The sequence below is a fragment of the Odocoileus virginianus genome, chromosome 9, assembly GCF_023699985.2.
Source record: "Odocoileus virginianus isolate 20LAN1187 ecotype Illinois chromosome 9, Ovbor_1.2, whole genome shotgun sequence".
Lineage (NCBI taxonomy): Eukaryota > Metazoa > Chordata > Mammalia > Artiodactyla > Cervidae > Odocoileus > Odocoileus virginianus.
This window is the reverse complement of record NC_069682.1, coordinates 34,900,172-34,926,183: the sequence shown is the minus strand read 5'-3', so window position 1 is coordinate 34,926,183 and position 26,012 is coordinate 34,900,172. Positions and strand designations below refer to the sequence as shown.

The 26,012-nt window shown below is 41.9% G+C and overlaps 1 protein-coding gene and 1 long non-coding RNA gene across 2 annotated transcripts; both read right to left on the bottom strand.

Moving 5' to 3' along the window:
- Positions 1-166: 166 nt before the first annotated feature.
- On the bottom strand, positions 167-25,984 carry DSTN (destrin, actin depolymerizing factor). The gene is made up of 4 exons (XM_020879051.2): positions 25,831-25,984; positions 5,908-6,215; positions 3,292-3,368; positions 167-1,372 (listed from the first exon to the last, which is right to left on the bottom strand). The coding sequence occupies exons 1-4, from the start codon at positions 25,831-25,833 to the stop codon at positions 1,263-1,265; spliced, it is 498 nt and encodes a 165-aa protein (XP_020734710.1). The 5' UTR covers positions 25,834-25,984; the 3' UTR covers positions 167-1,262.
- On the bottom strand, positions 1,800-3,285 carry LOC139036625 (uncharacterized). The gene is made up of 2 exons (XR_011489448.1): positions 2,910-3,285; positions 1,800-2,792 (listed from the first exon to the last, which is right to left on the bottom strand). It is a non-coding gene; the product is annotated as an uncharacterized lncRNA (long non-coding RNA).
- Positions 25,985-26,012: the final 28 nt, after the last annotated feature.

Genomic DNA, 26,012 nt, shown 5'->3' with positions numbered 1-26,012 from the left:
TAAGAGAACAACTTCCAAATATATACCAACCTTTTCATTCAATCAGAGGAGGGAGCTGTGATCTTAACTGTAATTGTCTGAAATAGCCAAACCTCCACACATAACCATACATGTGGAAGGCAAAATCCTTTATTCCCAAGTCACGCATGAATAATTACACAGGAGAGAAGTTAAAAATGCTTCCTTTATTACATAAAGCCAGTACTGCTACTTCTAAAATTCCACTGTTTGTGCATCTCTAGGTTGTTCAGTGTTATGCCTGTGATGTGAAGGACAGTCACTTCCAGGGGTGCTCAGCGTGGCTTCCCGTGTTGCCCATCATACCTTCTCCCCATTGCATGTACAGTTGCAAGCTACTCTAGGAGAGGAAGATGTTCTCCCAGGCCCTAGAGTAAAAGTAACATTCTTTCATACTTCATTATACTAGAAGCAACAAAGTTCTGAAGGAGACACAATTAGTTAAAGACAGCATGGAGTCGCAGTCTGTCAATACACCTCCCTCACCGTTTTCATTAACAAAGTGGGTTACGCTAGAGCCCAGATCTGCTTTACAATTCGCTGTTACAAGACAGTGCACATTCTCCTGATTTCCAGGGTGAAAGGCTACTCTCAGAACAGCCTCCTGACCAGACCTGTGAGTACGCGGCCCTAGGTGTGCAAGCAGCTTCCTCTGCGAACTTTGGGCTGTGACAGTGCTCTGCAAGGTCAGCACTGGTTCGAAGCCTACACCTTTCAAGGCAGTCTCCACCACACATCCAGTAGAATTACCAAGTTAGTACTTTAGTGCTGTTACATGTTGTGAGTAGAACTATTTTCCATTATTCAGTTTAGCTCAACAGAACAAAGAAATTTGGGCCAAAATTACCACCAGATTATGACCAAATCTCTAAGCAAAAAAGAAAGTAAATAATTGCTGAGGTTAACAAAGATGCAGTAATTCTCTTCATGCGGCCTTCTACTGGTTTGTGAACTGCACTATTAAATATTAAAAATCATGAGCTTTAACAAAAATGTTTATAACAAACCAACTCATCCAAACAGGCATTTGGCCAGTAAGAAGTTAATTTCACACCAATAAAGTTTTAGAGTGTAGATTTATTTAGGGCCATTTGCACATGTTCATAGAATAGTTTACCCCCACAAATGACAAGACAGCTCCCCTTCAGTGAGTCCCTAGCCTAAACATTGTCTGCTTTACTTATACATAGCAAGAGGATAACATTAAACACGGAAGCTTTCGATTTGTGGCACCAGATGATGGTCTACACGGGGCATCCTTCAAAAGCTACAATTAGGGATCCACCTAGCTTTTCAGCAATACAAGCCCGATTGAGGTCTTCTGGCCCATTTGCTTGACATTCGTGTTTTATGCCTAGGGAGGAAAGACAACAATTATGTTTAGTTATGGCAGGAGTTACCTATTTAACATAGCAAACCATTTTAAAAGGCCGGTTCAAACAGGGGTGGGACAGCTGTGGCAGAGCAAACCGTGGATGAGTACACGGTGATGAGTCATCTGAAACCACGGGCACCGACGAGAGACTCGTACGAACTAGTGCTGACAAAGAGGCCAGACCTAGTAGCGCACATTCTAGACGCTTCCACTCACATAACAAAATCAGCCAGAATTACTCTACGCTGTTAGGAGTAGGGGGCTGGTGTCCCTGGCAGGGAGAAGGGAGGGGCAGCAGTGAGGCTCAGGTGCCGGTCATCAGATCAGGAAACAACCATGCTTCACGTACACTTTCTACAGGTACGCTGTTGTCAACAAAAAAGTTAAAAAGCAGGAGCAGGGATCCTTTTTCTTGGTTTTTGAAATTACATAAATACACAAATTCGATACTGTGATTCAGTCGGCTGGACTGAGGAGTAAGGCACAAAGGGGATCATTCTGCCCAGAAAGCAGCCCTCCCGCTGGTGGCTCCACACCCCACGTCCGGGCAGCTCCGAGACGGCCTAGTGACGGCCCTCTCAGGACAGCAACGGCACAAGGAGTCCCGTGATGCAGGCGTGTACAGCAGAGGCTCTGGAAATGGCTGCTCGCTTCTGAAAAGCTGCCTTGTTTTCAGGTTTTCCATAATTTTGAGACCGTTTCTTGAGCTGCTGGGAGCACAGTGGGGCAGATTCTAGACCACGCGGGGCCACTGAGAGAAAGCCAGCGATGCTTTTGCTGGGGAGAAGGGGAGAAGGGCAGGAGGGGGATGCCTCACGTGTCACCAGAGCGCGTCCACGGAGCAGCTCCTCTCTGGGAGGGCAACATGGAGCTGGGACACACCCCACACCAAACAAGCACATGCAGAGCTGGGCAGGGACACAATGAGGCAGCACCAGGTTTCAGGGAAGGAAGTGAGAATTTTGTTTTTCCACGTAAAACAAGCTAAGGCAAATCTGCTCTACTGCAAGAATATAAAACCAGTCACAGTGAAACCAAATGAACATGACCCTGGGCCAAGCCCTTGTGACCTTGGCTCTCCCAGCAGTTTGGAGCCAGTCACAGCAGGAAGGTGAGTGCCTTCCCACTCAGCTGGGAGGACCCAGGCCCACAGAGGTTATGCGGTCTGGGCCGAGCCACACAGCAGTTAGACGACAAGCTTAGCCCTCAGTGGGTAACGGGCACTGGCCCCATGCTCTGTCCATCATACCAGCGTCTTCTCCTGGCTGGAGATAGTAAGTAGGTCCAGGCCATCTTCTCAGGATCCCCGTGACCTAGCAGCAAGTCACATATAACAGGCCAGCCCTGGCCAGTCTGAGGACTGAGGCCATTCTCCTTTGGACACAGGTGAGTCAATAACCTAAAAATCATACCATTCCAAAGAAAAGCCAGCAATAAGAGCATCCCTTCACATTTGTGAACAAGTCCTTTTTGCTACTTGGCTACGTTCAGAGGCAACAGCAGATTTATCACTTACTATGACTGATGTAAACCAATTTGTCTCCACCTGCCCTAAGAGAAACATGACAGCGTCTGAAACTAGTTTCAAACCAGACTGAACAAGCCACACACACACACACACGCAATGTTGAGAGGGCAGAGTATCAGGTACAGGCCTCCCGGCCCAGGGGCCTGCAGGAGGCAGAGACATGCTGAGAGAAGGCTCTGCCTCCGGGTTTCCTCAGAACAAGCAGTGCCCTTCGCTCTGTGTGGTTTGCCAAGGAGAAGAGGCGCCTCAGAACAAGCAGTGCCCTTCGCTCTGTGTGGAGGTTTGCCAAGGAGACGAGGCACTGCTCTGAAACGAAGCCCCACTCCTTGGCTTGCCACACCCCTGACACCTGGCAGAGGCTAGACCTTACCTTGGAACTTCTTTTTGATGGCATCCTTGGAGCTTGCGTAGATCATTTTACTCTTCAGAGGAGCTAGTTCTGGTGCCCTGGAGAGGAGAGGGGGCCCAAAAAGAAGAAAACCAGTTTAGAGAAAGCACAACTAACATCGTGTTACACATCTGCATCAGATGAGGGAGGGCCCTCAACCTTCTGGGAGAACTTTTCTAACTGCATAGCTTTATAGTTCCGCTCCTCCTAGACTGTGCTGGATGCGCATGCATAGAGCAACTTGTGTTGTCCAAGGGAAAAAGTCACGGACCAATGACCAGATTCAGTTAATGGGCGAAAATAAACAACACTGGATAACTCCCTGTATTATCAATTGTCTTCTTGAAAATAACTTTTTATCATTTGTATCAATAAAGGACTGAGTTCAGGCTAATAACCACCATCTTCATGAGTGGTTTTATAATAATTTCTGGTGGGAAAAACTTTCAAAATACAGGAGAGTATAGAGAATAATCTGTAAATCAAGTGTCTGTCATCTAGAATTAAGAAATGCTCCCAGTTTTTGCTTCAGGTTGTTTTCGGGAGAAGAACATAAGCGAAGTCCAAGCCCCGCACTGCCCTCAGAGCCGGTCTCACACCCAGGCCCACTCCAGCAGCAAATTCTGACCGTGTGCGCCTGTTTTCCATCTCAGTCTAGCGTCACAAAACACAGCACAAAGATTTCTTTTTCTAAGCTTAATGGAAGTTCAGCGATAATGATGCCTTGTTAATATTACTATTATGTTATATTCACAAACTTTTCAGTGCCTGCCCTTCTTGAAAAAATACGGCATACGCTTTACCACATTCTTTAGCAGCAATACTGAAAAGTAACTGATATATTAACAATGCACAGAAAAATCTCATCTACTCAAACTGCACATCCACACATGCATATTTCTCACCGCACCATCGAACCTCAAGCCCGCCTGCACTCCACACGACGACACCAAACAGTAAAAGGAGTGTAGTTAAATACTTTTAAGCACTTAACAACTCCATTTAGTGGCCACATTTCCAGGACATCAACAGTCATGAACACCATGGACCTGTGTGGCCTTCACCTAGTCTGCTGCCTGGTAACAGCAGGCGAAGTCTATTCTTGGGAACAAGATGTGCATTCCTCCCAACTCTAAGGTCCAAGGAGGGTGGCAAAGCCACAACACGGACATCAGATGCACGAGCTACAAAATTAAGTGGGTACTTTTCTTATGTAAAATAGGTCAGGGACAAAAAAAGATTTAGCTGTTCTCATTTTACTCTAACCAGATCTTTAAAATACTTTAAGAGCCATTCCCTGGGCCCTAAACAGAGCCTTTTACAGGAAACTCCTAAAATAAAGTTCTATCTTTTAAAAAGTAACAATGCAAAATAAAGCACAGCACTAACACAGGAATTTTCTCTTCTTCATTTCTTTATTTTCCAAATGTTCTTTAATAAGGATGTATCATTTTCTTAATGGGGAAAGATATAAAAAAACAGGATAAAAATAGTGCAAATGAAGGAAATAGTCACCAATTTAAAAGCTTAAACTTTTACCTGCCGTATCTGCGGCTCAGAATAAATTCCAGAGGGGCCAGGGCTCTCCCTGCTTTTTTCACAGCTACTTTCCCAGACCTAACACAACACCTGGCATGTAGCAGAAGTAAGAGTTTAACAGATGCACTTTCATTCAACATGCTTGGTTTTAAGACTCAGTATTATCTTTAAGCATGTGTCTGTGGCTACCAGGCCTGCTCCACAGTAAGAGCCCAATATGACCTCATGTCATCTCTACGATGACCCCAAGGCATCTCTGCGACCCCATGGCATCTTTGTTTCCCCAGGTGCAGCCAAGGGCCGCAGTGGGCTAGGGGTGGCCTAGAGTCACATTCCTTGAAACCAAAATGCTCTCCCAGTTCCCTGGCACACAGCTAAGAGATAAACCCCTGCTTGCCTTGCCCAGCTCAGGCCAAAGGATCCAGAGGACCCACAGGGCCCACCCCCACCCCGCCCCCAAATCACAGGCCATTACCACCTGCCCCATCCCCCTTAGAAGCTGGAGAAGATTCTCACTATATGGCAATTCCATATCATGGGATGTATGGTAATATGATTAAGTGAGAATCAGGGTGACTTCCAAGTCAAACTTAATCTCAAGTATGAACTTACTTGAAAAGACCCAAATAATTTAAACAGCCTTTCAAGAAAAAGGCCATGTAAATGGCTTTACAGTTCTTTCTCACTGTGTAAAGCAGCACTGTTGCCAGAGCTCTCTGCAGTGATGGGAATGTTATGTCTCGCTGCTGCCTAACGAGGCGGCCACTCATCACATGTGACTACTGGGTATCTGAAATGTGGCGACTCAAACTAAAGTTGAACTTCTGATTTTGTTTCACGTCAATAGCCCCAAGTGACCAGCAGCTACCCTCCTGGAGAGTGGACGAAGAACAAATCACGATCGGAGATGACAACCGCATGCATTTCAAAAGTACAAAATCAATCAGGGAGAGGGCTGGCTCTGGGCACAGCATGTTGAAGACTCCAGAGAGGAGCTAAGCTGACAACAAGAGATTAACTCTGAGTTTATGGAAACTTGATATTTTTAACGATGCTTACCACAGGAAAAACATCAGCTCCTCTTTTCTGGATTCCTTTGTTTCAAAGCTTGCATCATACAGAGCATAGCGACAATCCTTTTCAGGAAGCATCCCCACAAAATGCTTGAAAGGATCAGTTATGGTGACACCAACATCTCCCACCAAGATCTCTTTGCCTTCCTCCACGATGATGCACTTTTTGTCTGCACTGAGACAGAAGATGACAGCCTTCTTTCTTTTCTTGATTTCTTCTGGCGTGGAGCACTTCCGAACTTTCATGTCATAAAAAATGCGACATACTTCGTCGGCAACTTGCACTCCTGAGGCCTAGAGTGAGAAAAAAAGAACACCATAAAGGGGTACAACTTTTATCATGCCAAATAAAAAACACTATGACTTCTGGTTATAGACTGGTATGCACTTACATGTCATCTACTAGGAAGACTAGAAAATCTGAGCTGCAAACACTAATCTCAGTCATTAAACTTTAAAAAGATGACATGTACAAAGCCATTCATCACATTACGTGGGAGTAAGGGAAGATTTGGCCACAGCGGCTCCTCTGACCCTAGAACCTGGAAGACAGAGCTTCCTGGGGTGCTGGACTAGTTTCTTCTCACAGAGGTTGCTCAGAGCCCACAGAGCCCAGACTGTGGGTAGTTATCTCTCCAGTTCAGGTGTTAACACCCCCTCCCAAATTCTTTTCATAAAGAATAACAGATGGTCAGAGTGGCCGAGTTGGGAAAACTCCACTTCTACAGCATACCCTTTGCTAATAAAAGAATATTTAAAAGGTTTTTGCTCTATTCACATGTCAAAATTATGATTAATATCCAGTAATGTATCAGTCACATACCTTTAAAATTTCACTTAAAAAATCACCAAGTTTTAAATTAAAATTAGGATAATTAAGATTGCTAAGAGACTAGACCTTAACTATCTCTACCACAAGAAATATTTATGTGATGTGATAAAAGTATTAGCTAACTAACAGTGGTAACTGTATTGCAATACATAACGTATCAAAAATCAACACCCTGTAAGCCCTAAGTTTACATGTTACATGTCAATTTTATCCTAATTAAAAGTAGATATTCACTGCTATAACAAAGAGGATAGCTTAATTCAGGACTATACTGACCAGAAAAAAACAAAACCTTTTATCATGTATACTTGCTAGCCCCAAATGAAGAAGTGGTCACACAAGATGTTGGTAACAGAAGATCTAAAACTAGGTTTTGATCTTTTCATCTTAAGGAATGTGCTATTCTCATTAACTTTATTTACAATTTTTTATGCTTCATTAACTACTTTGGTTCACATGTTAGCTTTTCTAAAACAAGAACTGTAAACTTAATGGAATTTAACTACTGAACAATACCAATTGTTAATGATACCCAAAATTAACATCAAGTTTTTTAAGAAATTAAAATGCACATGAGATGAAAAAATAATCCACACACTAGGAAAAAATATTTGCAAATCATACATCCAGTAAGAAATTTGTATCTAGAATATAAAAAGAAACCTTATAACTACAGTAAAAAAGAAAAAAAGACAACCCAATTTAAAAATGGGCAAGTGATCTGAATAGACATTTCTTTAAAGAAAAATTTAAAAATGGCCAAGAAGCACCTGGACAAAATACTCAACATTACTAAAGTGCATTATCAAAACCATAATGAAAAAATACTGCATACATACTAGGATGGCTGTTAACCAAAAATATGACAATGACAAATCTTGGTGAGGCTGTTGAGAAAATAGGGCCCTTAAACATTGCTGAAAGAACCTGTCAAACAACAGATGCTTCAGGAAACTGTCTTGCAGTTCCTCAAAACGTTAAACATGGAGTTAACACCCAGCAATGCCACTCCTAGTTGTATATACAAAGGAAATGAACGCCCATACAAAAATCTGTACCTGAAAGTTCATGGCAGCATTATTCCTAACAGCCAAAAAGTAGAAAGAACTCAATGTTTATCAGCTGGTGAACAGATAAACAAAACGTGGCATATCCATACAATGGAATAACACGCACCATAACGATGAGATGTTCACACCTGCTACACTTCAAATGAACCTTGAAAAACAATATGTTAAATGAAAGACTGAATTGGGGTGCTGGAGAAGACTCTTTAGAGTCCCTTGGACACTAAGGAGATCAAACTAATTAGTCCTAAAGGAAATCAATCCTGAATAATCATTGGAAGGACTGATGTTAAAGCTCCAATACTTTGGCCCCCCTGATTTCAAGAGTCGACTCACTGGAAAAGACCCTGATGCTGGGAAAGACTGAGGGCAGGAGGAGAAGGGGGTGACAGAGCATGAGATGGTTGGATGGCATCACTGACTCCATAGACATGAGTTTGAGCAAATTCCCAGAGACAGTGAAGGACAGGGAAGCCTGGCATGATGGAGTCCATGGGGTCGCAAAGACTCAGACATGGCTGAGCAACTGAACAAGTGAAAGACCAGAGATGTGAGAGGCCAGATATCTCACAATTCCATTTTCATAAAATGTTCAGAGCAGGCAAATCCATGGACAGTAGATGAGTGGTTTTCAGTGGGGAGAGGGAATGGAGAATGACTATGGAGCCTCTTTCTGTAGAGACAGAATGTTCTGTAATTTGACAGTGGTGATGGATGCACAACTCTGGAGATAAACTGAAAATCAGTGAATTGTCCTTTACGACCTATGAACTGAATCTCAATAAAGCTGTCGCTTAAAACTGCATGTAAGAATTCTGGAGGTTAAAATACACAAAGATCCTAGCAGTTACTTAGTATTAAGGTAACTAGGCCATTTAATCATTCTTTCATTGTAAGAGTCGGGCATGGCTGAGCAACAGAACCACAATCCCACCTAATCTAATCCACATCCAATCACTAAAGTTAAGGTGTTAGTCGCTCAGTTGTGTCCCACACTTTGTGGCCCCATGGGCTGTAGCCCACCAAGCTCTTTTGTCCATGAGATTCTCCTGGTAAGAATACTGAAGTGAGTAGCCATTTCCCTCTTCAGGGGATCTTCCCAATTTAGAGATCGAACCCAGGTCTCCCGCATCACAGGTGGATTCTTCACTGTCTGAGCCACCTGGGAAGCCGTAATTCACCTCAATCCCGCCTGATCTAATCCAAACCTAACCTACTCACTTCAATCCTAACTAATCTGATCCACATACACACAGAAAACCAAGGCTGGAAAATCACCTCAAAAGTTGCACAATATCACTTTCCCACTTCTAAACGATACTTTCTTAAACCTTCTGTTACTGCTTTAGGAGAAATATTGTCCCAGTCGTCACAGTCATCTATGTAAAGCAAATTAAGAATCTTTATTTTGATTTTTTACCCTTCTCTGCCTCATTCACTCTTTATACCTCAGATCAATTCTCTAAAACCAAACTGAGTTAAAACCACTACCACATACTTCCATGTGTCTCTAGCCCATGACACTCACTACAGTCTCAAGTCTTGTCTGAAGATTATTTGACTATCTTCCCCAAAGGGGTGGTAAGTGCCCTAACACTCTTAAGTCTGTCTTGTTCACTTTTATATTCCCTTGAAATCAAAGAAGAATGATTCTCAAGGGCGTGCACTGTTGGAGAAGATGAAGACAGGGGTAAAACACTCATTATTCCTTGATAAACTCCAACAGAAGGGCGTTTATAGAACGCAAACTGGGGGTGGGGCGGGGATGCAGGTAAGTCACGGAGAGTTTCCACTCTTCTGTGAGTCACTCTTTCTGAGGGACTGGAAGGATGAAAAGACAGTTCCTGACTAACAGGACCCAGCGTGCACAACACGAGAAGAGGGAACTGAGATGAGGATGGGGCAGGGGGAGGAGGGAGGCACTGGATATTTTTAACATAAAGTAGAGGTGACCAGAGCTGTGCTTTCGGAAAATAATGAAATGACGCATAAGACAATGGAGCAGGAAGAGAACTGTGGCAAGACCATCATCTGAAAGGCTGATTCTGTCAGCAAGGCAAGAGCTGATGAAGCCCTCATCAGGGAAAGGGGAAGAGCACACGGAGGGTAGGCGGACACGGTGAAGGTGACAGTCACCTGTGCTCCACACCCCGGCTGTGGACGGAGGATGGGAAGGAGTGGGTCAGAATCAAGTGTTCAGTCATCAGGAGGCTGACTAACATCACGAAACACTCATCTTTTCTAACCTTCCCATTGGGGTGGCTTTAGAGACTTTGACGTTATAGAAGTACAATCTCTTTGTGATGAGTTAACGCTGTAACACCAACTTTTGCCCTGGAAAGAAATTTAAAAAATTCGCAAGGCAACAGGCTTATTAGATTCGATTGTAATGAACCAAATATGCTTCAATGTGTTAGACCTTGGTTTACTTAGCATATACTTGGAATATATTTGGTATGGAAGATTAAACTGGTCCCTAGACCCCTGATAATGACTCTTATGAAGCTGAATTAAAACAAAAACCGCAAGGGCCGACTGAGAAGGCAAGGCACCCGCTCCTCCAGCCCAGCCGGCTCTGTCCGTGCCCCCCACGGGCTCGGGGCACCAGCAGGCTCTTCTTCCACCTTCCATCAGCAGGCAACGAGGAACAACTGCAAAGCTGGGGTAAAGACTGGTGGGATGGAAAAAAGGAAAACTAATCCTTAAGTAACTATAGTTTACTAACTTTTTAGAGGCCAAAAGAAGCTAACTTGAAATTAAAGCACCAGAATTACGAGAGCAAAAGCTCCACCCAAGCTTTCCCACAAACGAGCTGCATCACTTCGGGTGTGTCATTTAATATCTCCCAAGTAAATGAGTTCCTTCAGCTGACTTATTTAGGGGTGAGCACCAGATCAGTATTATCACTTGAGGATCCTGTTAAAATGCAGATTGTGCAGATTCTGATTCAGAGTATCTGGGGCAGACTCAGATTCTTACATGTCCAATAAACTCCAGGCGAAGATCGCTACACTGCTGCTTTAAGTTTCAAGAAACATGATAAAATCTTAGCACTCATTGCTATTTTACTTCTCTGCCTACAATTTTTATAATGAATGAAGCAGTAGAGATAAGAATACATTACAAAAACTAATAGGCCCAAAGTCAAAGCATTTTGGGGGACACAGTCTCCTCGTAAAGCCTAAAGGGGTGTTAACCCCTTTAGGGGGTTTACATGTCAACACCGTGTCAATACGGTGTTTCAAATAGAAGACACAGCAGTAAAGAAAAGAAGCCAATTATTCTGAAACATGGTTCATTTATCATAATGATTAAGAATTCCTGTGAGTAGTAAGTCCTGTGGATTTGTTACCACAAAAAGACATTACAAGGAATCTTCAAAACAAGTGTTAACTCCGATACACACAATCACTTGTTCACTGTGTTTTTACCTAACAGAAAAGATCCTCTCCCATATGTAGCAGTTTTCAGTATTTTTCTAAAATGTTAATTATTAACATATTAACTGCTCAGCTGTAAAAAAAAAAAAAAAAAAAAAGTATTTTTTTTTAAAGTAAAACCAAGCTCAGTTGGGATTCTAAATTAATTTCTAGGGACTTCTCTGGTAGTCCAGCAGTTAAGACTCCATGCTTCTGCTGCAGGGGGTACTGGTTCGATCCCTGGATGGGGAACTAAAATGCCACATGCTGTCCGGCATGGCCAAAAAAGAAAAAAGAAAATTTATTTCTAGAGAGTTATTTATATTCAGCTGCAAAGTTTTAACAATAAAGACCTTTAAAGGATATTCTGAAATAAGACCAAAATCTGCTGCAGTTAGGAAAGAAAATCTTGAGAGCAAAAATAGATCTGCTATTACAACAAGAACCTTGTGATTACCTTAAAAAGATATGTTATCCACGATTTGAGTTTCTCTCTCTTCTGTACCAGTGACCACTGGAGAATTAGCAGTTGCTCTCAGAACTCCACCCCCTTGTCAAAACAGCTGCTGTTAAATGATTACTTCACTGTATTTTATCTCATATGGTTACCAGTTTTAACTTGTTATTGAAGCATGGGAGTGCTTATCCCGCTAGGCTCCTCTATACATGGGGATTCTCCAGGCAAGGATATCGGAATGGCTTGCCATGCCCGCCTCCAGAGGATCTTCCCAACCCAGGGATCAAACCCAGGTCTCCTGCATTGCAGGTGGATACTTCGTCTGAAATGGATCTCAAACCTGAGTCATCTCTAGAAGAGCTTCTGTAAAACACTGATTCAGAGACTAAATGAATACATGGAGACACTGCCTTTTATACTCAACATCCACTCAGTGTACACTTCTTTTTAAAAACTTATCTTCACTAACAGAGAGGGAAGGAAAAGCTACAAAGACCGTGAAACACTGGGTATTTTAAACTTGCAGATGAACACATTTAAAACATCAACTCTCTCCATTCTAGTGAGCTTTGAAAGAAGCTCAAGTTTCTGATTCAATTACTGTAAACAACTGAACCAGCTAAAATGTGATGGTTCACGGCAGCCCATCTTCCCCCAAAATCACAGTGGTCTATGCCTACACCACCAAACGGAAGGAGGACGCCTGACTGGCTCCGAACTTGATGTCAACTATACCTAACAAAGCCTTCACTGGAGAAAACAGGAATGTAAGCTACTGTCTTACCTCAGAAAATTATTACATTTTAAAAAATTATTTCTCTAAGCTGAGAGAGTCTGAAATATTTGAAAGTGGGACACTGCATAGCAGACAAATAAATTTCAAATTTACAACACCTGGCAGAAAAAAAGCATTAATTATGTCCTTTCTCAACCTGCCAACTCTTTAACACCCAGCATAACTGCTAATCAAAGGAATTGAGGAGTTTAAGACTGGGTTCACAAATATCCTTTACCTACACTATCCTTGCACATGGGCCAAGAGAAACAGAAAATGACTACAAAATATTTAGGCTTCTGGCTACTACAATCAGTGCCTCACAGCAATAATGTTGAGATAACAAATGAGAGTGACAAGTATGTCAGGGACATTTTTACATGTAAGGTTTAAGAGCCTCACAGATTCTGGGTCAAAAAGGGTGCTGAACACATAGATCACCCTCCCTACCAAAATGCCACTGAACGTTCAAATAAATATGAATGAAAGTCTAAGAAGCATTTAGGTCCCCAGGTCTCCTGAACGCCACTCTGCCGCCACCCTACATCCCAGGAATTCTGGCAAGGGTCAACAGAAGAGTTTTTCTGGCTCAGTTATCACGCTGAAAGCAGGTGGCCATGTGTAGGTGTCACTCTACCACCAGGCCCTGAAGCCTGACCATGCATCTCTAACTCTGCAGTCCACTCTTCCAGAGAGCTGTGCTGAGCCACAGCACCTTCTGTGAGACACAAACATTCTCCATCTGCACTGTTCAACGCAGCAGCCACTACCACATGGGGTGACTGAGCATGTGAACTATGGCTGATGCAACTGAGGACTTTAAATAGCTTAATATAAAACAACACAAAAAATTAACTCAATACGTACGAAAATAGTACATTTCGGGTAAACAAATTTATAAAGCCTATTATGTCATTTTCTGTCTTGGAAAAATAGTACATTATTTAGCTTTATGGATGCCTTGTGTCATCAGGAAACTCAGTTACTGTACTAGGCAGTAAAATAATGCCTCCAAGGGTCAGGATTTCAACTGGAGTTTAATAATTATAGCCAACCGCTGCTGGAGGTGAGGAGGCAATCTTGGGGGTGAATTCAGATAATAGATTCTTTGAGGAGGGGGTGTATTCCATGTGTTAATTTGGAAAAAGTCAAAACAACCAGATAGTTTAAAACTTACAAAACTGACCTACAGCAGTGAACCAAAATTCACAATGATGACAACCTGGACCTGTTGGGTGAGCTAACAGTTTCTGTCCTACAGTCTGTCCCTGCCCAGTAAGTATAGATCAGACCAGCAAACACACAGCATCCTCTATCCCTTGATAAGTCCAAACTGTCCGGAGCTGCTGAGGATGGTTTTATAGATTGTGCCTTGCTCAAGGGGGCCTGACCAAGGGTGCAAGAAGGAGCTAATTAAGTTCCTGCCCCACTAGCCAAGATAGGTAGGTGCCCACAGGACCTCGATGTGGGAGAGCCTGTCTCCCAAGGCCACACCACCCCGAGGGATGGCCACTCTGTCATTTAAACAATCACTACACAGACTATCAGTGGTCCAGAAAATGTTCCAAGTTAACTCCCTGCCCTAACTCACTGGTTCATTCCCACAAACCATGGCGACCAAACAGCGTTAAATTCACAGCCAATTTCCACTTGTAGAGGTCCTTCTTCACCTCACAGCAAAACACAGATCACGTCCTTGAGACAGTCTATATAGATCAAACAGCCACTCAACCAGCTATATGGTAAAGCTCAGAGGTGCACAAAAATGATTTTATGGATACACCTTACTTAGTTGGGGGGGAAAAAAACAACTCTCCTTCAAAAACCTAAATTCTCTGAACCACCTGCCATAACCCACCAGAAGAAAAACAAATCTTACAGAAAAATTATTTCAACGTCCAAAGTAGACTAGACATAATAAAAAGCCCAGTTGCTAAAAAATAATCTCTCTTATTCAGATTGCCTGCAATCATACAGACAATCTGACTAGGTTTTACGGGTTCCCCACCCCACCTGGGAGGCAGGGAGTCAGAAAGGGTGGGGAGGAACAGTAACAAACCGGACAGAGAAATAAAACCTAACAGCAACAACAATAAAATAAAAAACAAACAAAAAATTTTAAAACAATAAAAAAAAAAAAAACAGTAACAATAAACCTGACAGAGAAAATAAAAGTCCCCATCCCCCCCTCCTACCCACCCCCAAAATGTAGACAGAAAAATGGGAGGGGGTGAACAGCAAGCAGCAGTGAGCACACTGGCAAAGAGCCCGAGGTCTTCCCTGTTCTCTTTCAAGCGTCTGATTCCCTTCAGGATAAACCCACGCCACGCCGAGTCCTTTAGCTGTATCTTTCCAGTCTCCTTTCCCACTTCTCCCTGACAAGCACCACGTAACCGCAGTCAGGCACAACTGTGGCTCCCTGAATGCACCACACACACTAGCGGGGCCTGACTTTCCTCCTCTCCTCTGGCAAAGCCTCCAGGGCTCAGCTCAGGCATCTTCCTCTGGGAAGGCAAGGCTCACCTGGTCCCTCAACCACCACCTGAACCCGAGTGACTCAAGGTTTCCACGTGCCAACGCAGAGGATAATCATTCCCAGCACAGCATTACCAAGGACGCGGTCAACCTTCTCCAGGCTGCACTCCTTAAGGGGGAGAACTAATTATTCTACCCAAGAAATACCGTCCACTTGGTTAGGTTCTGAAAAATGGTTATTTCATTTTCATGAAGTGCCCTTCAAGATAACTTCCCCCATCATTTATAGCACAGTTCTTACACCAATGAAAAGACTGTATCTCAAAACTTTATGGTCTCCTGAAGGGGAAAAAAAAAGCAAAAAACTTGTAAGCAGAACTTCAGGGGTCCAAAGGTTGAGACCTTTCACTCCCAACACAGGGAGTCTGGGTTCCACCCCTGGTCAGGGAACTAGAGCCTACATGCTGCAACTTGGACCCGGTGCAGCCAATAAATAGTTTTTGTTTTAAATTTCCTTTAAAAAAAGGAATTTCCTTTCTAAATTTCCTTTTCCCTGGTGGCTCAGATGGTGAAGAGTCTGCCCGCAATGTGGGAGACCCAGGTTCGATCCCTGGGTTGGGAAGATCTGCTGGAGAAGGAAATGGCAACCCACTCCAGTACTCTTGCCTGGAAAATCCCATGGCTGGAGGAGCCTGGCAGGCTACAGTCTCTGGGGTTGCAGGGAGTCAAAGACGACTGAGCGACTTCACTTTCACTTTAAAAACACTTCTAGCAATTTCAATTGATCTCCCTTAGACTGTTTTTTTCTTGATGAGACATACTATTCTTGTCTTTTTCCTAAAGACACAAAACTTCAGTCCTCTGAATGCTGTTTGCAAAAATTTATGTTTGTTTTTTAGGTTCCTCATAACTGATTGACCAAAAAAAAACTTTTAAAGAAAGAAAAATTTCACATTACTTCATTTCATAAGTATTACTTCATTTCACTGTGTATCACATCAAGGATCCATGAAAGTACTTGTGAAGATGGTGAAATTGCAAGATATTTTTTGTGCTATAATTGATAAACTGTGCTAATTTCAGGTGTACAGTACAATGTAATGACTCAGTATTTGTATACACTGTGAAACAGTCACCATAAGTCTGGTTAACTTCCATCAGCATAAACTTACAATTTTCTCTCTTGTGATAAGAACTTTTAAGGATTTATTCTTTTAGCAACTTTCAAATATTCAGTAAGTATTATTAATTATAGTCACCAAGCTGTTCATGACATCCAGGGGACACTGGAAGTTTGTGTCTTGAGATCACCTTCACCCATTTCGTTCACCATCCTCTCTGGCAACCATCAGCTTGTTCTCTTATCTGTGAGTGTGGGCTTTTTCTTTAGACTCCATGTATAATTGAGATCATATGGTATTTGTCTTTCTCTGTTTGACTTACTTCACTTAGCTTGTTGCCTTCAAGCTCCATCCATGTTGCAAGTGATAAAACATCTTTTTTTATGGCTAAATAATATTACATTTATGTATTTATAAATGCACATATATATGCCACATTTTCTTTATCCATTCATCCATCAATGAACACAGGCAGCTTCTATGTCTTGTCTATTGTAAAGAATGCTGCAATGAACAAGGGCTTGCATACATCTTTTATTCCTTTGGATAAATACTCAGAAGTGGATCATATGGTAGTTCCTTTTGAACTTTTGGAAGAATCTCCACGCTGATTTCCATAATGAAAAAAAGAAAGAAAGTGAAGTCACTCATTCGTGTCCAACTCTTTGTGACCCCAAGGACTATAACCTACCAGGTTCCTCCGTCCATGGGATTCTCCAGGCAAAAATACTGGAGTGGGTTGCCATTTCCTTCTTGAGGGAATCTTCCTGACCCAGGGATCTAACCCGCATGGCAGGCAGACACTTTACAGTTTGAGCTACCAGGGAAGGCCGATTTCCATAATGACTGCACCAATTTACGTTCCCATCAACAGTGCACAAGGGTTCCCTTTTCTTCACATCCTCACCAACATCTGTTATTAACATTTCTTTCTTATAATTGATATTCTAATGTATATATGGTCAATTAATTTACCTCAAAAGAACCAAGAATATACAGTTGACCCTTGAATACCTTGGGAGTTAGGGAGCTCGACCCTCGATGCAGCTGCAAATAAGCATATAATTCTGCAGTCAGCCCTCTGAATCCGTGGTTTCTTTCACATTGGTGGATGCAACCAACCACACATTGTGTAGTACCGCAGCACAAATCTATAGAAAACAATCCGCGCCTAAGTGGACCCAAACCTGTGCTATTCAAGGGTCACCTGTACAACAGGAAAGGACAGTGCTTTAACAAATGGTGCTGGGAAAGGAGACAGTCATGTGCAAAAGAATTTTACAACATAAGGAAAGTGACTCAAAAAATGGATTAAAGACTTGAATGTAAGATCTGAAATGGTGACTCTCCTAAAAGAAAACACAGATGGCATAGGTCTTGGTGATGATTATTTGGATCTGACTACAAGAACAAAAGCAACAAAAGCAAAAAATAAGTGGAACTATATCAATAAAGACACTTCTGCACAACAAAGGAAACCATCCAACTGAACTCCTGGGAGAAAATATTTGCAAATCATGTACTTTATAAGGGGTTAGTATATAAAATATGTAAAGAACTCACTCAAACAATTCAGGAACAACAAAAAACTCAATTGAAAACTGGGCAGAGGCTCTGAATACACGTTTTTTTCAAAGACATACAAATGGCCAAGAGGCACATGAACAGGTGTTCAACATCAGGGAAACAAAACCACATGACACACCACCTTAACTCTGGTATCTTTATCAACGTCCTCTGCCTAACACATACACACAACCCCCCCCTCTACCCAGAACTGTATTCCAAGTGCTGAGGTCAGTTCTGGGCATATAATTTTTCAAGTATTTAATGAATAAACTGTTGCTGTTGTAAACCCTGGGGCTTCCCTGGTGGCTCAGATGGTAGAGTCCGCCTGCTACGCGGGACACCTGGGTTCGATCTCTGGGTCAGGAAGATCTCCTGGAGGAGGGAATGGCAACCCACTCCAGTATTCTTGCCTGGAGAATCCCACGGACAGAGGGGCCTGGTGGGCTACAGTCCACAGGGTTGCTAAGAGCTGGATATGACTGAGCGACTAACACTTCCACTTCCATTGTAAACCTTGAGGGTCAAGAAGAACTGTTTCAATCTCCATTAATTACTTCAAGAAAAATATGAGTGGAAGACAAGATTTTTTATATTGAGAATCAAAGTCACCTGAAAAGTCGATCATAAAAAAATGATCATGTATAATGATTCCAAGTAAAATAACATGAATTTAAGGAATACAATAAACAATTAAAAAGGCATGTTTTAATGCACTCGCCCACTGTTTACATTTTATCTACAATTACTGAAGTATGCGCTAGTGTAATCAGAATATAAAGAAATGAGACTATGTGTGTAATTTGGATCAAAAGTGGTTTACTATTTTAGCCAATGCTGATAAGCAGCACTTTACCATGCGCCAGGCATGCTTTATCACATACACACCTCACGCGGAATGCTGTGATGGCAGGTACTATTGCCATCCCCATCTGGAAGCATGATGAACTGGAGACACAGCACAGTCAGTCAGGTGTCTAAGGTCATATAGTTAATAAGTGGCAAGAGTCAAAACACCTAGATAGCCAGACCTGGTGTAGTCTCACAGCTATGATACAATACCCCTTCCCTGGGCTTCTGTAAGGATGAGTGAGATACAGTAACACAATGCCGGACACACAGTAAATACTAATAAGTTATCTGAGACAGCATTACTTCTTGTTCTTTCATTTGTTAAGCTTTCAAGTGCTTTTCTATGGTTCAGGATGCCTCAATGAGCATCAAATATCATTGTTTCATTTTTAAGAGACAGGAACTGGCACTGCTGAGGGGTTTCTGTATGCCAGAATTATTTCAAAGCTGCCACTCTGATAATACTTGCCTTATCTATCTCAAAGGATTTTCACTGTAAGACTCAAATTACATAATAACAGTATACAAAGAAAAAGTACTTAAAACTCAATTTCCATTGTTTAGGTAAGGAAGAATAAAAAGTATAAAAATTGAAGCTATTCATCTCTATGGGATCCTGCCCTATCATAACAAAGAGTGTCCTCTTGTCCACTTTCATTTGGCAACATCTGTTGTGGGCCTACTAGCACAGACTTCCCGTGCTGTTGAAATACACAAATCCTACTGAAATACACAAATCCTATCTTACGGAGCTCAACAGTCCAGTTCCACAAAACATCTTAACAAGTAACATAAAACAGTGCAACCAGTAATAGTGCTATCTCAGCACAGTCATAAGCAAACATGCAGGGAATTAACAAGAGTGCTGGTATCCACAGTAACTTCCCCTTACAAATTAAATAGGCCAATCCACAAAGTCTGACGCTGGTCCATCAAGGTAGCCACTAACCACATGTGGTTTACTGAGTCCATTAAACATGGCCAGTGTGGCGAGGAACTGCATTTCTAATTGTATTTCACTTTAATTAACTTAGGGACTTCCCTGGTGGCTCAGCCGGTAAGGAGTCTGTCTGCAATGCAGGAGACGTGGGTTCGATACCTGGGTCAGGAAGGTCCCCTGGAGAAGGAAGTGGCAACCTACTCCAGTATTCTTGCCTGGAAAATCCCATGGACAGAGGAGCGTGGTAGGCTACAGTCCATGGGGTTGCAAAGAATCAGACACAAATTAGCAACTTCACTTTTACTTTAACTAACTTAAACTTTAAAATCAATTATCCATTCCATTACTGGAAAACTAAGTATGCTTGGAGCAACTTAGGTATGTCAATCTACTTTTTCAACTATAAAGTTTATATCTACATATATACCAAATGTTTCCAATGAAAACTGAGGGCCTGAACTGAGATGTGTTGAGTATAAAAATATATACTGAGTATAAAAATAAATAATTCAAACAATTTGAATGAGAAAAGAATGTAAAATGTCTCATTTTTACATTGATTAAATGTTGACATATTTCAGATATATTTCATCTTTTCTTTTTACTTTTCTAATGGGGCTACTGGAAGATTTAAATACATTGAAATACATAAATATATTTCATCTTTTCTTTTTACTTTTCTAATGGGGCTACTGGAAAATTTAAATACATAAGTAATTCACGTTTTATTTCTATTCGACAACCACTGGTCTAACACAGTGATTTGAAAATTCCTCAGAGCTTCGACAACTGACTTATAAGACTGCTCCCTAGCAACCTAGAGAAGTTTTACCCATATTTGCCCATGCTTTACTTTCAGCTCTATTACTACTAAAAAAATATAAAAAAAAAACTATGAGAAAAAATGGGCTACATGAAACAATTTAAAAATAAACACTAATTACATTTACAAGTTGGCAATCTCCTGAAAGCAGATCAAGATAGGAATATGGATAGAAAACTCATCTTTCTTTTCTGTGATAAGACAAAGAGGAGCAACAACCTATAAAGTAACGCAAAAATGTTGAAAGGAGTAAACAGTCTTCCCTTAACATGATCTAAAAGCACAAATACAAAGATAAATTAGTTTTAATTTAGGTTTCCTGCTATAGTATGCAACTGAAGTTTCTACCTTTCAAGCACTCATCCTAAACCTTGTAACAGTGTAAGAGTTCTTTGATGGTCCCTTGTCAAGTATGAATTTTAAGAATTTTGATTGCATTTTTACTGAAATCAGCTACTTTTTAAAGATCTACCAAAAAAAGATTCTTCAGTTTTAACACAGCACACACATCATGAAATAGGGTAAAGAACACATAAGCATTACAATGTCAGCTACCAGAAGGCAATCTTAAAAGAGTTAAGGATCACTCCAGACTACATTCTCAACTCTACGGGGTCCTTGTACAGAAGATTCCATGATGAATGAAGCAACAAGTTTGTCAAAGCATTACTGAGATGGACCAATCTGACGTCTATTCTTCTATGCTTCTCCCAACGTAAAATTTCAAGCAAAACGAATAGGGGACAGCTTTTAGAAGGACAATTCTAAGTGAAAACTCACTTGTAACATTGAGGCAAGGAGGCAAGGACAGAAGAAAAATGGATTAAAGTATTTCTGAGTGCGATGTATAATACAAATCTTTGGGTATGTCTCTCATGGACAACCTGGAGAGGAATATTAAGCAATGTGGGTAGGAAGCTCAAGATACTAAAATGATAAGCATTATTTAGGTATGCAAATACCAAAGAGTCCAACTGAGACTAGACCTAGCTATTCAGATGAGAGCCTTACTCTGTAGATAAAAACAATGTACATTTTAAAACAACAGTTTTTAAAGAGTTTCAATTTTTTTTCAGATTTCAAATTGAGTTCAGCTCAATTATTACTGAAAGAAAACAGCTACACTGTCATAAAAAGACAAATGTTTAGTCTTCCTATATACTAAAAACATCATTTTGACTTAAACTAGTTCTATTTCTGAAAAACGATAATGGTTTTTTTGTTTTACTTATTTTTAATAGACTATTTTTGAGAGACATTTTAGGTTCACAGCAAAACTGAGAGAAAGTACAGATTTTCCATCTATCCCCATGTTTGTTTCCTTTTTTAAATATCTTGGCTAAATATATCGCCTAGGAAAAAAGAAAGAAAAGGATACGGATAAAGCAAGGATGTTAATCTCCACATCCAGTCAAACATGGAACTCTTCTGGATCACTCTACCACTATCAGAGCCTCATAGGGCAGCTGGCTAGAATTAAAAATATTGAGCTTAAAGAAAAGCAGGTGCCAGAGGTGAGGGACATCAGTCTTCATTACGCAGGTCTGGTTCTGACAATCTCCCATGAATTTTAAGGTTGGATTTACTTTACGGATCCACACTTGAGCTGAGATGAAGACATGACAAGTATTTAAACAATGTCAGGCTCACTAAGAACGCATGCTTGTAAAAAATGAAAAGATACTCAACTATTGCTAATGAGAGAAACACAAAAGAATGAGAACCCATTTCACACCTACTGGATTGGTTTTCAAAGTCACATAATGCCAAGTAGTGAAAAGAAATAGAGAAACTGGCTGATGGGATGCAAACTAAAACTAAACTTCACAAAGCTCTTTTTCTCAAAGTTGCAAAAGGATGCGTGAAGCATGGTAACATTTATATAAAAGCTAAAAATATATCAAGGAAACGTATTACATATACACACATGTACAGCTCAAAGTGTAGAACATCAATGAGAATCAAATGAATCAGTTGCAGGTGACTATGTTGAACTGTACCTGAGCCCTGTGCTCCTACAAAGCAGAGATGATTAAGAAATCCACTCCCGTCATTTTGTGTTCAGGGTAACAAAATGACCCTGCCCTTGCTCACCCCCAGATTAAGACCCGTCCCCAGGCTTTCTCAAGACTCCTCAGTTTACCAGCCCCAGGTTTCTTTCTTTTTTGCAGATGTTCCTCATTTTAATTAATGTTCTCTCAATTCCAATAGCCTGCAAAAATCATCTCCTTAATTGGCCAGTAAGTGTATTACTTCTTTGACAAGGAGACATTACCTCTAGGGAGGGAAGGAAATGGGATGAAGAAGATACATAATTTACCTAACATAAAAATCTGAAATATGGCAAAAAGTTAATCTTCTCTTTTTTTTGTACAAAGGAACCTGTTATTCTGTGTACCTTCCTGCTTAAAATGTTTCAAAATTAATTTTTAAATTATTTTAAAACCAGATAGAGAGTCAGAAAAGGCCCCAAGTCATTAATCCTTTACAGACTGTTTTCAAGTATTTTAAATGGGTACAGGAATAATACATGACCAGCCTTTTCTACTGGACGGCTTTAAGTAAAAAACGTTTTTGCTTATCATCAGGTGGTAGGATACACTTATAATTCATTCTGAGCCAACAGCTCAGTTTGTTAGACCGAGTTCTGACCAGAGTGAGGTTAAGGAAGAATTGATACTTTTGAACTCTGCTTCTGGAGGACTCTTGAGAGTCCCTTGGACTGTAAGGAAATCCAACCAGTCCATCCTAAAGGAAATCGGTCCTGAATATTCATTGGAAGGACTGATGTTGAAGCTGAAACCCCAATACTCTGACCACCTGATGCGAAGAGCTGACTCATTTGAAAAGACCCTGATGCTGGGAAAGACTGAAGGTGGGATGAGGAAAAGGGGACGACAGGAGGAAAAGGGGATGACACAGAGGACGAGATGGTTGAATGGCATCACCGACTCAATGGACATAAGTTTGAGTAAACTCTGGGAGTTGGTGATGGACAGGGAGGCCTGGCGTGCTGCAGTCCATGGGGTCCCAAAGAGTCAGACACGACTGAGCAACTGAACTGAAGGGTTAGATCATCACACAGACCTTTACTGTTTCGGAGGCAAGACTACACTGACTCCCCAGAGAGCCACACAGCTATGATGCAAATGCATTTACACCATCACAAGAGTAGCTAGGCCGGTCTCTTGTGATGTGTCAATCCATACCCAAGAGGAAGAACTACTCAGCAGATAACCCTAGGAATTTGACGGTAGGCTGGTAATAATCTTCGTATGAGGAAACTGGCACACCCAAGGTTTGTTTGGAGTGTGTATATGGTTCCTGTGAAGGGCACGCTTATGGGGTGTTTTTTGGGTTTTTTTAATTTTTTTTTGGCACTGTAAAGTGAGACTTTGCAAACATGAATTTTAAACTCATTTTAAACTGCCCAGGGTGATTTCTGGAGTTGGTTTCAAATTACTTTATTCTCAAGTGCTTCTAGAAGTGAGTGAGTACCAGGAAGTGATTTTGTTAATGTAGAATAAACTCATCAGCAGTTAATATTTAATCTTAAAAAAAAAAAAGGCTAAGAAACTTGAAAGCAAGCATCTAACCAACAGATCTAAATAGTTTCAAACACAGAGGTAAAGTGCTATAGTCTGGAATAACTTTCAATCTTTTCAATCTTCACTATATTCTTTAACAGCTGGATTGAAGGGAGGATGCTCTTGTGCTCATAAGGCTAAACAGAAGAGTAACCTTTAAAAATAGTCATTTACACAATGAACCTATCTACAGAAGAGACACAGAGAACAAATTCAATTCATGGTTGTGAAGTGGGAGGAGGTTAGGGGAGGGATGGAGTGGGAGTTTGGGACTAGCAGATGGAAACTACTATATACAGAAAGGATAACCAACTAGGTCCTACTGTATAGCAAAAGAAATCATATTCAAATATCCTGTGACAAACCACAATGGAAAAGAATATTTAAAAAGAGAATGTATACGTGTGTATGTAGATATATATGTACAACTGAAGCACTTTTCTGGGCAGCAGAAATTAATACACTGTAAATCAACTACACATCAATTAAAAAAATAGAAATGGTCATCTGCATTCTGAACTCACATTGAAAGCATTCAAACAAGAGAAGTTCATAAATTCTTCAAAAGTTTGAAATGTATTCAGACTCCACCCATCTTAACTAATTTTTATTTCTCCTCCTCCTGAGCCATAAATAAAACAGACTGTTCATTTTATTTGAATGTACAGAAATAAAGAAGTTAAGCTTTAAAATTCAAGCATTTAACAAAGTAAAAAGGCTTGATTCTTTTTTCTAACAGAAAATGAAGTTATGTCATATCAGAAGGCACTAAAGCAGGCTCCAATCTGATTCAAAGCACTCTCATTGGAGGGGATGATCTTAAATTGATGAAAACTCAAAGCCGTTGGATGAAGTCTTTTAATGTAGAGTAACATATAAAGTAGTATAATCTTAAAGCAGTTAAAAAGTTGTAAGATGCTGATCCTCTCTGTGGCTCACAGAATTAAACCAAAGAAGAATCAAAAATCGAACGCAAATTCCTACTCCGTATTCTCAGTCATCAAGAAACTACTGGTTAATCTTTTTTCTTCCACTAATGAGCCAGTTGGCATAGCTATGAAAGAATACCTTAAGAAAACGCAAACTGTTACTCAGTGAAAACATTTTGTATGCAGATGAACTGGTCCCAGCTGCTTTCAGGCAGACAGATGCAATAACAGTGTAATATTTCTAGCAAAGTCTGGTAAGCCTTCGCCTGCAAATCATTGACCAAAAATGGTAACAGTGTGCGCGGAGTAAAGAAAATGACTAAATGTTCTACTTGGTTGTCCAGTTAATACCACGGTTCTACAGCAAACTAGAATGCCACTTTGGAGAGGAAAATAGGTACATTAAGCAAAAGGTCCAACATCTAGAATAAGCGGAACTTATTCACCTGTTTACTTTCAAGCAACTCGGATAACTTGATAGACTTGACAAAGCTTTTTCATTTACTTTTACTAGCATCCCAGCGTCAGGGACGCCCCGCTGTACGCCAAGGGCTGGCAGAGCCAACATGTTTGCAGGTAAAAGAAAATCTGTGACCACACGGGGAGGCCAGACAGGCCACCGCCCGGCAGGACGGGCGGCAGTCCAGTGCCACAGGCCGGGTTCGGAATAGCCCGGGTCAGGCCGGGTGGTTATCCCGCGCCCCCCTCCCCCGCCCCAGGTGGCTCAATCAAGGCCTCATTCCTTCCCCTAGATGCACAGACCTCCCGGGCCGAAACCGCCCGAGTCGCTGACCGCCAGCGCCTGGCCTCGACCAAACCAGCGCCGACGAGGCCCCCACTGGAGGGAGGGCAGGCGGGCCCTGGCGGCGAAGCCGGGGAGCCGGGAGGTCGGCCCCAGCTGGACTGCCGAGGCCGCGCGGGAGGCCTCGCGGCGGCGGCGACAGCAAGAACGTGGCGGCCGCCTAGTCGCCCCGGCGCGCGGCCCAGGGGTCGCGGCGGCGGAAGCCGGGGCCCTTCTTCCCTCCCTTGCCGCCCCGACCTCGCGGCGCCCCAGGACTCCGCTCACCATGTTCGCCGCAGCGATCGCAGAGCGCGGAGAGGGAGGCGGCTGTCGCCGAGTCTACCGAGCGTCCTCTTCACCGCAGCCCGGGCGAGCCTCCCGGGGGTGGGCCGGCGCCGGGGGCCCGACGCGGCTGCGCACGTCACGAGCTGCCCACCGTTGCTAGGCAACCGGCCGGCCTGGCAACG